Raw genomic sequence first — 17,270 nt, forward strand, 5'->3', positions numbered from 1 at the left:
GGATGAGTTCAAGTGTCCAAGTGTCTCCATATAGAAGGCACAGTAATTGGGTTAGTGGTGCTGTTATCTGTTACCCGTCTTTTCCTAAAAGTACATTTTGTACTCCTTACACAATCCCAAATTATAATCCTACGATACAGAGCAACATGGAGTTCTCAATTCCAGCCCATGACATGCTTTGTAGTGTAATTTTAATCGTGATTGGGAAACACTGAATCAGGAAGTGTGTGTCTAAAAAGATGCTAATTTAGATCTCAAAATAGATTCAGCCTTTTAAGTTTTAGATGATTGGAGACAAGGAATTTCTAAGCCTGGAAAATGATAACTTCATGAACAACTTTCCTGTTCAGGGCCTGAAAATTAGAAAAATTGATCTCATATAACTTTCGGCACAGTATTTCTGACAACTGCAAATTAGAGAGCAGAATATCCAAAATGACTTTCTGTAATGATCTATCACAGATCTGGGCAGAAGACTGAAAGGCAGGCAAAATACTCTGCAAGGTGTGAGCAATCACTCTATGGGTATCTTCCAAGAGTGAGTATCCACCAAGTACTTATCTATATGTGTGGTGCTGCTCATTCACTTGCCATCTCAGTTGTTTGCACTTTGTTTTTGTCTATAGTTTTTATTAATTTTTTTAAGAAAAAAAACACCAACCTCTAAAAATCTTTTGCCATCACCACACACATAGCGATTTGCAATATCAAATACAACAATAGCACAGCTAGCAAAAGGGTTCTTAAAGCAGGGGTGTTCACAGCAAAATAGCGGCATTGGAAAGTACTTGAGCTTCAGAAACAACCTTTTAGGGGCTCAGTTTCACATCACTGAATCAATGAATAGTACACAATAAATGACTGTTAATTTGCCTACACTACAAAACAGTGGCGAGCTTATTAAGTGTCCAGAGCTTTTTTTTTTTTTTTTTTTTTTTACTTTTTTAAATGTAATCCTCCACAAACAATGTAATTTATATTATAATTTTGACATAGAAAAATATATAACTTCAAACACTTAATACATAATACTTTTCACAACTGAATTTGTCTCTGTTTCCCCAACATCAAGGCCCCATGAACAACTCAAGCCAAAGCTAATTTGCTCCAACTGAACACCCCTGCTGCCTGTTGAAACGAGGGATTGTCACAAAATGATAGTCATTTATAAACAATGCATTTAGGGAAAGCTCTGAAATACAGCCACTCAAGAACCAACCACTGGTGAGCAATTAAAACAATCAGCTCCTGCTTCTTCACTAGCCAGCATGATTTCTCTCTCATCCTCCCCAAGACTGGTTTAGAGAACTATATCCTTCAGACGCTTCATACCAGGAGACTCTTTGTCACGACCCTCCTTCAGAATGGGGTTGACTTCATGCATGACTTTCTCGCTGTCAGCTCCACGAGGCTCAGCCTCAGAGGGACGAGAAGGACCACTGTTGACATTGTTGACATACTGCTCCAGATCACGGGCCGGTGGCGCCAGGGCAATGGTGTAAGACACGGAAGGCTTGGTGGGCAGAGGGCTCTTGAGGTGCAGAGGGGAGGTGACAGGGCTTATAGCCTCACAGCCATTGCCCGCCTCCCGGATAGCGCCATTGACTTTGGGGCTGCAGATGGTCACATCAACAGTCCTCCTGCCTTTCAGGGTGGGCCTCTCCTCAGCTGGGTGGTCGCTGACATCTTTTCCAAAGGTTGCGAAAGTCCGCTTGGTGGGGCCGCAATCATCATAAGCCTCAACATCAGCAGCAGTAGCTTCAATGGACAGAGCGATGATATTCCTCACATTCTCAGGGGACTTGGAACGGGTGGGCAGGGGGTTCCGGGGCATCCAGCACCTGTCAGAGTGGCCAAGAATCCGGCATTCTTCCCTGCAGTGAAATCCTTCATTCTGATCTGTTTGGAGAAAATAAAATGTCAATTTCATCAGCTTTTCCCAGGAATCATTGTTACTCCCCAGTGTTCTTGTTTCTTAGGTACCCACAGGCCCTTCTGGGAAATGGCACTTATAGATAGTCATATTTTGCCTTTTGGGACAAGTGTGAAGAATTGAATTTTTAAAAGGCTATAGACCTCCCCCTGTACATCCCCACCTTTGTTATTATTTTTGTTGCTGTTCCCACTGCTGACAAAACTCAAATCCTAAAGGGAAACAGTTGTCAGAGGGGAGGGGGCTTGGAGAGCTGAGAGAAAATGGTGAAGGTATTGAAAAAACTCATAGACACAGACAACAGTATGGTGATTACCAGAGGGAAAGCAGGGTGGGAGAGGTAGAAGACAGTAAAGGGGGCATAAATGGTGATACAATAAATATACAGATGCTGTATTATAGAATTGTACACTTGAAACCTATATAATTTTATTAACCAGTGTCATCCCCAATAAATTCAATAAAAATAAAAAGATATGCTATGATGAAAAAATGCTATATTTTTACAAATTTATCCTGAGTGTCAAGGTACTAAGAGTCAGCATTTTTATCAACAACTGTTGCAAAAAATCAACTGTATTTGACAGTGGTTCCAGTAGAAGAGGAAGTGGAAACAGAACAGGAAATCCAATAGTCAGTATATCTGAGAAGTTTTACCCATATTTTTGAGCAATGGCACTGACAACCACATTTCTACCCTACCTGTCAATGATACACAGTGCTTAATTTTAGATGGGTATCATGTTGTCTTTTAAAGCCCAATCATATTACTTCTTTTTGACCACCAGTCCCATCAGCCTATCTTTTCACTATTCCATTTGCATAACCTAATTTCCCACCAGAATGAACATACTGAGCTCTTTTCCTTTCATCTGACCTGTAAACTTCATTGGCCCTATGCATGCATCACTCATAGGTTAAGCATCATTTAATTATACTTAAGTAGCCATCCCTCCTTATCTTCTTTACTAAGGTCATATTTCTTCTTCTTCTTCTTCTTTTTTTTTTTTTTTTGTACATGCCCTTAGCGGGAACCGAACCCAGGACTCTCTGGTCCACAGGCCGATGCTCCAACTGCTGAGCCAAACCGGCCAGGGCTCAGGTCATATTTCTTAAAGAAATCTTCCATGGATTATTTTAGCCCTATCATAGATAATCTCAGCAAACAGAGCCCATAATTATTGGTGAGACATATGTTTCTCTTTTCACATCAGGTTCATTTATGTTTAAGACTTTAATTTGGCTCATGGAGAGACTTTCTACATGGGCTTCACCAAAGCACGAAGCCAGGGTAAACTCCTGCCTGTCCACTGGTAGAACTGTTATCTTGAGGTCTGTTTTATACCCCTACTTTTCCAGATCCACTTATGTTTATACTACATTCTTGCATGAGGTTGATCTAATAAAAAATTTCATCATATTGCACAATGCATCAAAAACCAAGCAGTTTAACATTTACAAAATACTTTGGGGAAGGATCAGAGGAAGTAAGGAGATAGGAGAGACTGAAAAGACAAAAAGTACATGCCCCACAAAAAGTTGGAAATATATGCTGTGAGTGCGCTTTTACAGGAGGAAGAAGTCTACAATTCAAGGTCTTGCCTGACATCAGTCAATATATGTAACACACCTTCCTTATACACTTGTATTTATTTTGCTATTGTTGTTTGATTGTTTTCAATAAGTAACTGACATATCAAAGAAGCACTGCGGCCTCATTCATCAAAGGTTATTTTAGTAAAAGGGCACATGGAAGGGGGCTCAAGAAATAATAGGTGAATTGGGTATATACTTCATCATTTTGAGAAAATATATTGGAAGCAATTAAATGCTAAGGCCTAATCCAGGCTAAGTTCAGATTTCAACACAACTGTGGGAATGGCCTTTGGCCTTGTTTAAACTATTGAAAAGCCAACCAAAGATAAAATTTCTTCCTGACACCTGTACACAATTTGTCAATTTATATTTAAGAAAGACCCATTTTAGTGCTGGAGAATGAAATACTCAGAATTTTGCAGCTAGAACCAAATAACAAATGAGCATTATCACCAACAAGATAAGTGCCTTCCACATACATAAGAACATGCTTCTGAAAACTTCAGCAGAGTTCCACATCAGGGCTACATGGTGCCTTTTGCAAAATGAATGGTTTCTCTGCCTCTTCCCTGCACACTTTCACTTCTGCTATCTATCTGATAGCCTATCACCATCCAAAATGCATATGTTCCTGGGAGGCAAAAAGTATAAAAAATAAGGAAAACATGTTGCATCAACTTGAGAAACACTTTCTTTATGTAGACCTAAACATTGTAAGTGAAAGAGTCTATGGCTGATACACCCGCAGTTTCATCCAAATCTAGTGCTTTCAGGAGGCACCGATATCCCTCCAGCAGGACAGCATTCATATCTTCAGAGTTTCCAAAAAATATGTTTCTTCTCTATCTTCTCTGGGGCCCACCTCATAACTTTCCAAGTGATAGATCTAAAGAATTCGTGTGAGCCCTGGTGGATTTGTCTCAAAAGTGAGAGCATCAGCCCAGGAACCAAAGAGTCATGGGTTCAATATGGGTTCAATTCCTAGTCAAGGGCACATACCTCAGTAGTGGGTTCAATCCCTGGCCCTGGTTGGGGTCATGAGGGAGGCAACCAATTGATGTGCCTCTCTCTCTCTCTCTCTCTCTCTCCTCCTCCTCCCCTCCCCCTCTCTTCCCCTCTCCTCCCTCCCACTCCATCTAAAAAAAAAAAAAAATCAGTGGAAAAGTATCCTTGGGTGAGGATTAAAAAAAAAAAGAACTAGTATGAGTGTCTGTTTGGCAGTGGAGAATAAGGAGGTACAAGTGAGGAAATAGTTCAATAATTAACTTCTGTTTCTACAAATCTGAGCAAGTGTCCCCTGGAAATCAGTTTAAAAAATGTCCAGAAGACTGTGTGATCCCTGTCCATTTTGTGCCTAATTTAGGACACAAAGGCATAGAGGCCTCAGCCTTTCATCCCTGGTATCACACGCATGTGACCAGCTATGAAGAGGAAATCCCAGCTGACCTTCAGACTGATATTACAGGCCCTTGCTCACAGTTCTAAAGCAGAATAATGGTTAACTACATTCTAATAAAATCTCCTCAATGGAGTCAACATAACGCCTTAATTTATTTTAAGTTTTTAGTATCAAGTGGCTGTCTTCAAATTTTGAGATGTAGGCTGTTGTTTTATTTATTTATCTTTAATGTTGAAAGTACTACAGATGCCCTTCCTTTTTCCCCATTAAGCCCCTCCAACCTGCTCCAGCCACCCCCATCCAATGCCTCCACCACACTATTTCTTTTTAAACCTCACCAAAGGATATTTTTCCTTTTATCTTTGGATAGAGTGGGAGGGAGTGGGAAAGAGAGAGAAACATCAGTTTGAGAGAGAAACATTGACTGGTTGCCTCCAGCACGGGGGCAGGGAGAGGGACAGGGACAGGGACTGAACCGCAACCAATTATGTGCCCTTGGCCAGAATCAAACCTGCGACTCTTTGGTCCGTGGGCTGATGCTCTAACCACTGAGCCAAACCGGCCAGTGCACCTCCACCATACTATTGTCTGTGTTCATTAGTTAGGTTGTTTTTTATTAAGCATAATTCAGTAGGAAAATGCCATCCATGCATCACCCCATATCCAAGTACAGTGCTCCTCCTTATAGAAGACTGCTTCAAATGAACAGCAGAAGGAGACCTGGAGCCCGAACACACAAAGTGAGAGCAGAGACCCTGGTGACAGACACTTGAAGATCTTATGAATCTAAGAATACCAGAGCAAGGAACTCAGTCTTCTCAGAAGCTTCTCTGCAAAACCAGCACTTGCTTGCAGCTTACCCGCTGCCTTGAATAAATCACTCTTTGGGAAGAGGAAAAAATAAACTCACTCAGCACTCCCAGGAATGCAATCAGTCTACGACTGTCCACCAATATTACTAAGCCTACCTCAGCCCCACATGAGCTAGAATAATACGCAATTTTCTTGGATTAATTATGTGAACTTATTATGTGCACTGCTCTTATCTCATGCAAGTGAAGACCTGAATCTAAGAGAGTCTTTCACTCACAATGTTTCACCCCTGGTTTAGATCTAATATTTTTATTTCCTTAAATCTTGACCAAGAGCAGTGACTTGCTGCTTATAATTTTTGGTATCAAACAATATTCAGTGCCATTTATGTCAATAGAATTCAAATAAAATCTAACCTAGCTTTAGTGTTTATATGAAAGAAAGCATGGTAAATACAGAACAATATCTTCTCAGCCCAAGATAACCTACACTCATAAATGCACTGAAGATGAATTACTTTTTAAAAATCAAAACTTCAGTCTGGTCAGTGTGGCTCAATGGATTGAGCATCATCCCATGGACCAAGAGGTCCTGGTCCCAGTCGGGGCACATGCCTGGGTTGTGGGTTCAATCCCTAGTAGGGGGCTTGCAGGAGGTAGCCGATCGATGTTTCTCATTGATGTTTCTATCTCTCTCTCCCTCTCCCTCACTTTCTCTCTAAAATAATCAATAAGAACATATTTTTTTCCTTTACTGATTTTAGAGGGAGAGGGATAGAAAGATAGAAACATCAATGAGAGAGAACATTAATTGGCTGCTTCCTGCATGACCCCTACTGGGGATTGGGCCCACAACCTGGGCATGTGCCCTGACCAGTAATTGAACGGGCAACCTCTTGGTGCATGGGTCAACACTCAACCACTGAGCCACACCGGCTGGGCTAAAACATATTTTTTTTTAAATCAAAACTTCAGTTTAATTTTAAAAATTAAGTTTCTATTACAAGTGAGAAAGTCACAATACAGAGCCCCTTAAGAAGAACAATGAAGACAGACCAGATGTAAAAAAACAGACTACTTCTGGAATTGCATAGGACTGCTACAGATTATGTGCCTGCCATCATGTAGTATTGTGGGTGGGGACAGAGCTATGAGACTAGAGAGGAACCATTTTGTATTATCACAAATTAACTGTCAAGATACTGGCTATAGTAAAAACAGAAGTGAGCTAAAAATTCACTAATTTCCTGCTCAGATTGCTCTTATGAACCTTCTTGTGACTCTATCACCTTGCTACATCATTCTCTGAAAGCACTGATGAGCCTAGGCAAAGCAAAATGTGAGACTCCAAAATCCACAGTTGTGGAAATTCAAACACATTACCATTTACAGATAAATTCAAATGTTCACACTATTAGGTGTAAATGATGAATTTTCAAATTGGTCTTCCCTGACTCTGAATTTGTCCCTAGGATTTTCAAAATAAAATAAAATAATAAAACAAATAAAGAGAGTAAATAAGTTTGGAAGAGGGACACAAATCTTGAGGCCATAGAACTCCTTAGTTCAATACAGATCAGGTTACTTTAGATAAAAATGTTTAGAAACTACAGAGCAAAAAACAAAGCTTCTTCAATCTAGGTTGCAATAGCATATATATATATATATATATATATATATATATATAAATTGGTCCCACAATTTGTCATTAGGGACCTCGATGAGAAAATCCCAAAACCTCTGGAAAAAAAAAAAAAAGAAAGAAATCTTTAGAAAAAGCATCAGTCTTGTGAGAGCATGGGAGGCATAAGAGGCAGCAATGAGTAACACATGATGGATAATTTTTTTAAAAAGTAATTCAAATAGAGAAAGAACAGAATATGTTCTTTTGTGTAGATAATAGCAAATCTTTTTTATAACAATTATTATTCTCCTCAGGATGTGAAACTGCTGTCTTTTCAGATGTGGGCAAGCCATGTGCTTCCACACTAGAAAAAGCCTAACCAACGTTTAAAAAAAAAAAAAGATTAAAATACCCTCTCAGGCTTTACTAACACTTTGAAAGTCCTGGTAGAATGGAAGAGCTGAGAGGTTCTGTTGGATTTGTATAGATGTCCAGCTACAATGGATGGGTTCAATAATGCTGACAGTTTTTTGTTTTTTGTTTTTTGTTTTTTTACCATTGTTCAGAGTTTTGGTGTATTAACTCAAAGATACCAATGATCAGAGACAAAACTCCAATACTAAAATAGTTCAAGGTAACAGTTACAAGAGCAGTGTGTTATCTCCTCAGAAGTGATTTGTAATCAATGAGGCAGAAAGGGAAAGTTAAAGTGAGTTCCAGTTCCTGAGAGTTCAAATAGTTAGCTACTCCTAAGTAGCAGCAGTTACATAACCTACAAGTGAGTGATGTGTAAATCAGAAAAGTTTCCTTCGTTGTACTCATATACATCCACTTAGTTTAATCACTCCATGAACAAAATAGTCTATGACCAAAGCAGGGGTGATTTTTGTAAGATATAATGGAAGGCATTATGGCAATGATTATAAAGAGATTGTTGTTAAAATTGGTCATGTGCACCTAATCAAGAAAACATAACTTAAAAAATTTCCCCTCTTTACCTACCTAACTCCTACTCATCTGAAACAGATATAAACTGCCTACTAAACATCTATATCCATATATATTTTTAATATTTAGAAATAGACCCTACTTCTGTTAGGATTGGCAATGTTCTAGCTAAAAAAATTACATTTTCTAACCTCCCCTGTAGATAGTGGTGGCCATGTAACTAAGATTGTCAATGTTATGCAGGCAGAATGTAAAAAAGAAAAAATCTCCCTAAAGTGAGGGGAGCTGACTTAGTTTGAGACCCTTTTGTCCTTATTCCTTCCTGCTTTGTACTGTCTAGAATGGCTGGAGTTACAGTAACCATCTTACTACCATGAGGCAACTCTGAGGACAGAAGCTATGTGGCTGTGGATAGCAGAACAGAAGATGTAAGAACTTTGGGATATTAAGGATGTTGTAGATCCACCTCATTAGACCTGAATGTCTGCTATATAAAAGGAAATATAAACTTCCCTTTTGCTTAAGCCACTGGTTCATCTTCTTTAGTGGGGAAGGGGGTCTTTATTACCAGCAGTAGAACACTATTCATAACTGATATATTACTCCTGAAGTCTCAAATTTAACTTCCTTGGGTAACCCTTCCCCTATACCTTAGAAAAAGGTAGGTCCCATGCCTTTTATGGCATTCATAATACTTGCAATTACTTGTTTAATATCTATATTCAATGCTAGCTTATAAACTCTACTTGAGCAAAGATTATATCTTTCTTGTTTCTGCCCATACTCACAGAACCTAACAAAGGGCTCAGCACAGAGCAGGTACTAAATAACAGTTTAATTTAATTGAACGAGAAAGGTACAAGAAAGAGTGAGAGCAACAGAACAAAGACATCTTGGTCAACATATCAGATACTGTGCCACTGATACAACTCCTGAAACTGGAAATAACTATTTTATTTAGTAGAAACACTATGGAAACCTACAAAGAAAACTATGTAGCTTTGTCAGAGGCAATACAGTAGATGTAACACTTCAGAAATGTTAAAGCCAGTGTCATGTTAGCCTTTGAGTGTTTTCCCTCACCCTATATGCAGATTTTAAACAGACCTATTATGGCCCTGTCCAGTTTTCTCAGTGGTTAGAACATTGGCCCACAGACCAAAGGGTGGTGGGTTTGATTCCTGGTCAAGAGCACATGCCTTGATTGCAGGTTTGATTCCTTTCCCCAACCAGGGCCATATGGGAGGCAACCAATCAATGTGTCTCTCTCTATCTTTCCCTCCCTCTCTTCCACTGTACCAAATAATAACAACAACAATAATAATAATAATAATAATAATAATAGAAAAATAACCTCGGGTGAGGATTAACAACAACAACAATAAAAAAAAAAGATCTATTGTGTTTTGATGTCCAGTTGAAAATACATTTTCCATGTACCTTGAAGTTTTCCATTTTAACAAGAGTTAATGGGGCCTTCACTTTGATGAGTTAACAACACAATAAGCAGAAGTGTCTATTTTATAAAATGAATGTGTTTTTTAATATCAAGCATTGTTTCTTGGCATCAAATAAAATTGTTGTTAATTCTTATAAAATGTAAGCCAAGAAATGAGACCTTTAGTGAACCTTTAAGACATACTGCAGATGCTGATTTTTTCTGGCAAAACTAATTAAAATACACATAGTAAAACTGATGCTTCAGTCAAATATGCCAGGGAATTACCAAAGGAAAGAATTATCCTGGAAAGAGTTCTTAAAAGTATTTTAAGTCCTGCAAAGTATTAGAAAAAAGAACATCAATTCTATAACTGTAACTTAACAAGGCAAGCAGAGTAGTAATGGGTTCAGTGAAAAGAAGAGGAAGGGAGGGAGAGAGAAAAGGAGGGAAGGAGGGGAGCAGGAAACACTATCTAGGCATTAGACATTCTATCTTTGTTTTGATCTGATTCACATCTTAAGGGCTGGGCTTCTTTGGGGTGTTTAAATACCATTTGAGCATTTAGCAAAAACACTAAGGGCTTAAATCTTTGCAAAATGGCATCTTCCCAGAGCCCTCCCAGGCTATAATTCTGGGAGGAGTTTACACTCACTTCCTAAAGGACCCAAAGTTTTGGCAAGAAAAGGTGGAGCTCTATCTGTAAAACATTCAGACACATGCATGAAGACAGACATTTCTAGAGACTCTTGAACTAATGACACCAAGCTATCCTTTAGCCACTCTAGTGTGAAAAGGCATACACTGCAAAATACACTACAAATAGCTACTTGTTTCTTTCTTTCTTTCTTTCTTTCTTTCTTTCTTTCTTTCTTTCTTTCTTTCTTTCTTTCTTTCTTTCTTTCTTTCTTTCTTTCAGAATTTTCCACCAGTTTTGCTTCTCCCTAGTGCTTTCTTTTTGTTTCTTGCTCCCTAGCTTCCTGCTCATTAGCACTCTTCATATGGAACTATGGCCTGACTGACAACAAGCAGAAGTGATAGGATGTCAAAATTCTGATTGGCATTTGAAACACCTAAGTGGTATTAGTTGACAGATGCCAAAGATAAGCTACCCCAAAATCAGCCCTTATAACATGGAGATAAATTCCCACATTTTTCATTCATCTAGGCCCAGGCCTTAAAGGTCCAATGTTAAAATAAGAGGATCCAGCCCTAGCCAGTGTGGCTCAGTTGGTTGGAGCATTGTTCCATACACCAAATGGTAGCAGGTTTGATTCCCAGTCAGGGCACATGCCCAAGTTATGGGTTCAATTTCTTGTTGGGGTGAATACAGGAGGAAATAGATTGATGTTTCTCTCTCTCTCTCTCTCATCAATAATTAAAAACAAAAAAAATTAATCCTCGGGAAAGGATTTAAAAAAAAGACAAAAAAAAGTAGGATCCAAACTGAAATAATCAGTTTTCTTTGGTCATACAGCAAAGCCCTAGGTGAAGAGGACCCAAGATAGAATTCTGATGGAGTAAGAAAAGTTATAAATGTTTGGGTGAAGATATCTTAGGAAGGGCAAAGTGGGGAACACATGAGAAAACAAAGTTCCTGAGATTGGTACAGAAATGTGGCCAAGAGAGAAGATAGGCAGAGAGAAAAGCCAGCTCTGATTAGCATAGGTTGGCATTTTTAGGGTAATTAAACAGCAGGGATTCTGCAAAGGTTAGCTTTAGTTTGAGAGGATGGATGAAAAGACAGAAGAACTCCAACCTTTTTCTAGACCATTTGATCAGCAAAAGTTAGCAAGTGCCAAGCAATATTTGGCCTCTGTAATGCCAAATTATGCATCAGCCTCTCCTCTCATTCACAGTCTATGCACCTGAAATTCACTTACAACCACTGCAACATGAAAACACATTTAAAAGATGCCCCTTTCAGAATTCAAATAATTGCATTATCTTCAGTGCTTATCTGATCAAAGAGACATTAAAACATGTTGACGTATAAGTACTTGAGAATTTAATATTTACGATAGATGAGTGTGGATGTACAGTCATACAATCTAAGTTGCAATTTGGGCAATCACAAGAGTTCCTGGAGTTTTCATTTTTGTACTTGGGCTCAATTCAATTCAATCCATAAAGAAGAGATTTCAAGATGTGTATAAGTATAAACCATTTGTGCTGATGCATGGAGAGCAAGGAAATGAAGCAGAAGGCAGCCCAGAAAATTGAGACTAAGAAATAAGGGGTGCTGACAGTGACTGAGATAAGCAGGCATTGAGTAGACTGGAATCTTTGTATTTTGTCTTCTGTGATGAAATTGTCAAAATTATCTGACAAAATGCTGGACTTCATCTAGGTGCTTAGAAAACATTTGACAGAGCATCTTTACACATAAAATATGAGGTTCATAGAAGGCCATTGGACTATTCCCCAAAAGAATAAGCACTGAAATACAGCAACTCTGAGCAAAGTGGGACCATTTTTTAAAGTTTCATTCTAAGATGTCCACAGAATTAAATCCCTTAGCCTATATCTGTTGGACACCTACAATGCCTATTCACTTCTGTGAAGAGTTGAAACCAGTTGTTTGACTTTGTGTAGATTAAAAATAGTCAGACTGTTTCACACATTCTATAGGTACTTGTGCTGCTGGGAAGACAGAGCCTTCAGGTGATGCTTACCAGTAGCGCTAAACCTAAAGTTATCGTCAACTTGGTTTCACTCTTTTCTGGAAAATAAGAAAATTGCTAACACATCGTTAACTTGAGAAAAAAGCCACTTTTATGCTGGTCATGAGCTTCTGGGTATTTGACAGAATATAGAGTAAGAATGGCACAAATAGGGCTGGTACAGAAAGCAAGAGGGACAGGGCATGCTGACCAAGAGAAAAATCTTCCCTTTATTAATGAAAATTTAATGTTGCAGGAAAAAAGGCACCCAGCAGCTAGTGTTCCTCTTAACAGGAACTGACACTTCCCTCAGTCAAGTCCCAGGACATCCAGTTTTCTACAACAGTCAATGTTATATACATAAATCAATAAAAATGTTGCAACTGTAACTTCTAATTTCTTTAAAGATTCTTGACTGCCAAAATGTTTGTGGTACTGGGTGGGGAAGCTAAGAAACAATACAGTCATTCTCCAATTGCTTCCTTCGAATTGGATAAATGAAGTGCTCAGTAAACCAATCAGTGTCTCTTGCAATGTGTGTCATGTCATTGGCTAGGTAAGAATCACTATAAATAGTCACTGGAAGCAAATAGGAGTGTCAAAAGGATTACTATCTATTAACTACTTAGGTTGGACTGTTCGTCACCAACAAAAACCTTATAAAAAAGTCTAGGTTTATCTTGATATTTCAGTGTAGCTCTAGCAACCATCTGGAATACTGTAATTGCAATGACACTGCTTCTGGGTACAGCAAACAGCACAATCATTAAAAAAATTCATTTCAAATATCTTCCTGGAAGCTAATAAATTTTATAGCAGTTTCACTCCTTTCTCATTACAACAACAAAAAAAGCTTAGTTTCAGACAAATTAAAAGTAAATTGATTGCCTTAGGGGAGTCTGTTCAAATATCACTTTTTTATGTTAGAAATCTGAGAGAGAGAGAGAGAGAGAGAAAGAGAATATCTTGGATAGAGTGAGATGATGATTTAAATAAAGAGTGTGAAAGGAAGAGAAGTCAGTATGTGAAAAGGCAAGCTATATAGCAACATACAGAGAGTGAGACACAAGCAGACCATTAAATACTTGTTTGCAAAACCAGGTAGATATCAACTTAAAATAAAATGCAAATGTGTCACTGGGGTGCAGGCCTAACATTTGTGCTGGAATTTATAAATAATAACTATGAATAATGAATACCAAAACTGAAGGGATCAAACACCACCTTCTATGTTTACTTGTCATTATCCATCTTTCATAGACAAGGCTCAGTTTTATTTTTTTTACTCTTTTCCTTGGAGTTATTTAGGATTATTCCTTTCCTAGTAGTCCACTTAATCATACTAGTAAGAGAAAACAAGCTGTATTTTTTTCAGGGTATTGCCTCAAAAGCAATTAGACAAATTCAGGTGTGAGGCCAATTAATCTATTCATTGAGGGAATTTGATAATTTGAAGGCATCTTATGCTTTTTCCACTGCTTTTGTTAGAAACAAAAAGTCCTTTACACCTCTATCATATGGCTGTTCCAGTATAATGCCCTGGACTTTAGCTTGTCCAACTCTTTGAAAGAAAGAATGGCTGCTCCATCTGAAGCATCAGGAATTCTTGGAATCTATCTGGGCCACAGCTGTGAGGGCTTTTTCTGAGTGGGCTTGAATTCTGAATATTGGACTAACAGAAGACTTTTTGGTTGATATGACCTGAGTTAAAAACACTCTGATATAGCTATACAAAAATCTATGTAGGTGGATGCATAGTATGCCTGGATTGTGGCCACATATAAAAAAATCACAGACCCACATGCACACGTGCACATGCGCACACACTCACCACCACCACCACCAGTCCTCATCATCCTGAATACTCATTTCTATTCACAAGTTAAAACAATGGACATTACATATCCATCCCATCTCAATAAAGCTGGAAAAAAATAAATGAAACAAACCAAAAAATTACAAAAAGCAGTTGGTAAATTTAAATGCTCTGTCCATTTAGTACAGATCATGTATCTTTACATCCTTGGAATAATCAGTTTTTTCCAAAACATTGCATCTCCTCGACTCCAATTTTATTGCATTTGCCCCTTGTTGGTTAAAATGCTAATCTTTCATGGCCGGGTCTGTGAAGCATGGGGCTAATGAAGGAATGTCATGCTGTGTCTGGAAAAGCCCTGAGGAGTTGAGTTCTATGTTCAGAAAACATGACAGCACTGGGAGTAAAGAATTTGAAGCTTTATTCAAGTCTGCATGATTTCTATTCTCTGGGATTCCAATTTGGCAGTTACAGAGGAGGAGGGTGCAGACTTGTTTAATATATGGTATTGGACTCTAGCATAAAAATATGCTAAGAGTAAATTAAAATTATTAAAGAAAATGCCTTCTTGGGTCCTAGAGCTTTTTTATCCCTTTAATTCCACTTTGAAGTCTTTTGTATTTGCTTCTATCAGCTAGTGAACAGCAAATAATCAAGCTTGCTATTAAAACCACAAAAGAAATAATCAGCTTTGACAAAATGTAAACAGTGTCTAGCTCAAGAGTTAAGGATCATTGTCTGCTCATATATTAAGACATGCCACAACTTCATCTATCCTAACGGTCCTGGATGGAGGGCAGGGGGTAGAAAAGGGTTGGAAAGGAAAAAAGAGTGGTCCAGATAAAGAATTATATTTTAAAACCCCCTGCTGGTGTTCAAAAAGTTCTCTGCTTTTATTAATCACACACACACACACACACACACACACATACACAGACCAGAACTGTAATGTTAACATAGCTTCCTGGATAAGATGTTTATAGGACATTAACAAACAAGGACATTGAGGAATGATTTTATTCTCCTAAAGAATTTTTGTCCCCCTTCTCCCAGAGTTTATGCAAACTAAAATGTTTATAAGTTTAGCACCCTGTTATCCATTCCAATATGGGAGATCAGTGGTATTTCAACAAAGAAACCACTCATGAGTAATAATTTTATGGAGACAAGTGTGGGAAAACAAACTGTTTGAAATTAGTCTAATTCCATGTGTGATGGCTAATAAAAAGAAACATCTGAGCACAGTGCTTGAAAAGCATTTTTGAACTGTTCAACAGACTGAAAATAACAGCCTTTTTTCTAGTCTACATTATTATTAATAACAATCTTCCTTTCTGGTCATTTTTGTTTACAGAGGAAATAAAGATTGATACAAGAGCTCGCCTTTTTTTCTGCACCACCCAACTAGACACAGGCTGTTTAGGTGATTTTTTTTTCTTTTTTTTTTTTTTAGCACAAGTCAACTTTTAGTGTAAAAAGTAAAACTAATCAGAGTACTTAAATGTTACAGAAATTACTTGGGAACTGTGAGGAAGCAAGTGAATTTCTAAGGTAGTTCTCAGGCAACTTGTTTGGAGTATACAATGGGATGCTCATCTCTCACCTTTGTTTAAGAAAGCCCTTAGATTCTACTGGGAGGAAATCTTGTCTTTCTATTTATTTTCTCCTGACCACAGCCCAAAGGTTGTCCAGGGCAGGGAAATAGTAGATTGATTATACGCTAGATAGAATAACCCACAAACTGTAGCTTGTCACCTCTAGCAGTGCATTTAAGATGGAATTGCCTTTACAAAATTTCAACATATTCATAGGCATTGCACAAAGAAAGGTTCCCCTGGAGTTCAATAGGCCTTTTATTCCCACCTATAAATAATAAGTGTTCCCATGACTTACTTCTCATTCCTCTTTTTTTTTTTTTTTTTTTATCCTCACCCAAGGACATTTTTTTCCATTTTTTGTTCAGATAGAGTGGGAGGGAGAGAGAGAGAAACATCGACGTGAAAGGGACACATCGAGTGGCTGTCACCCGCATGACCCAACCATGGCCAGGGACAAACTGCAACCGAGGTACGTGCCCTTAGCGGGAACCGAACAGGGGTCTCTCTAGTCCGCGGGCCGATGCTCTAACCGCTGAGCCAAACCGGCCAGGGCTCATTCCTCTTTTCTCATCTCATCTCCCTGTCTCCATTCCATAGTATTCAACGTATCTCTGCCATGCCCGAGATATATTGTTTTACTATTCTGTTCAGACTTTGTCTGTCTTTCTTCAGTTTTGTATCCTTTGTATTTCTCATCATATCAAATCCTTCTGCCTAGAAACTCATACCTCCAGGGAAGCTACAGGGAGACAATCAGAAACAAGAGAAGTGGCCTAGAAAAGCCACCAATATGGAAAAGATCTGCTCTCTGAGACATTTCTTCCTTCTCACCAAGGAACCGTCAGAGTAAGCTTGATGGTTCTGTGGGGGCCACTCCAAATATTAGAAACAGCTGTGTCTTGAATTTCCTTAGCAGGGTGTGTTACCAGTACCACTTACAAGAAAAACTTAAGGCAAGAATAGTCACTGTACAACTATAAACATAGTCTACACACTCTAAAAAAGGGCCCATATTTCTCTATTAGGAGAGCAAATAGCTAATATTTACTGTGAAATAAAATTTAAATTTAAAATTCCCTCAAATTCCAAAAAAGTTGCCATGAATTTTATGACTGTCAAAAAAGTAAAAACAAGCTATTCAGTAAACTACAACTATTTATTCATTGAAAACTCATAGTCTAATAATAACACTGGTCCTTTCCCGTCCTTCATGTTAATATTGGGCCATCAGCCAAAGCCTAGAGAAGTAACTTTCATCTTGGTGAATTGGAATCTCTAGTGTCAGATATAGGCAGCCTGACTAATGGGAATTACAGCTTGCCAAAATCTACAGCCTCCATCTCTGTTCCACCCATCAAATATGTTTAGGAGTCCCATGGCACAAGTCCAGCAGTCTACAGATACCAATCAGATATCAACAGCTTAAGTGTAAGTGATTGTAGA

At 38.4% G+C, this 17,270-nt stretch overlaps 1 protein-coding gene across 3 annotated transcripts in view; it reads right to left on the reverse strand.

The window, feature by feature from the left end:
• Positions 1-939: 939 nt before the first annotated feature.
• The window catches only part of PCDH19 (protocadherin 19), a 107,504-nt gene continuing 91,173 nt past the window's right edge, over positions 940-17,270 (reverse strand). For 2 of the 3 annotated variants that reach the window (XM_036271178.1, XM_036271176.1), the window contains one exon: positions 1,066-1,899. In XM_036271178.1, coding sequence (XP_036127071.1) covers positions 1,301-1,899 — 599 coding nt within the window. In that variant the 3' untranslated portion in view covers positions 1,066-1,300. Of the gene's footprint in view, positions 1,900-17,270 lie in introns of all 3 variants that reach the window. The other variant, XM_036271177.1, reaches the window with a different exon arrangement.

This window comes from Molossus molossus, unplaced genomic scaffold (assembly GCF_014108415.1).
Source record: "Molossus molossus isolate mMolMol1 unplaced genomic scaffold, mMolMol1.p scaffold_m16_p_2, whole genome shotgun sequence".
NCBI classification, from domain to species: Eukaryota; Metazoa; Chordata; class Mammalia; order Chiroptera; family Molossidae; genus Molossus; species Molossus molossus.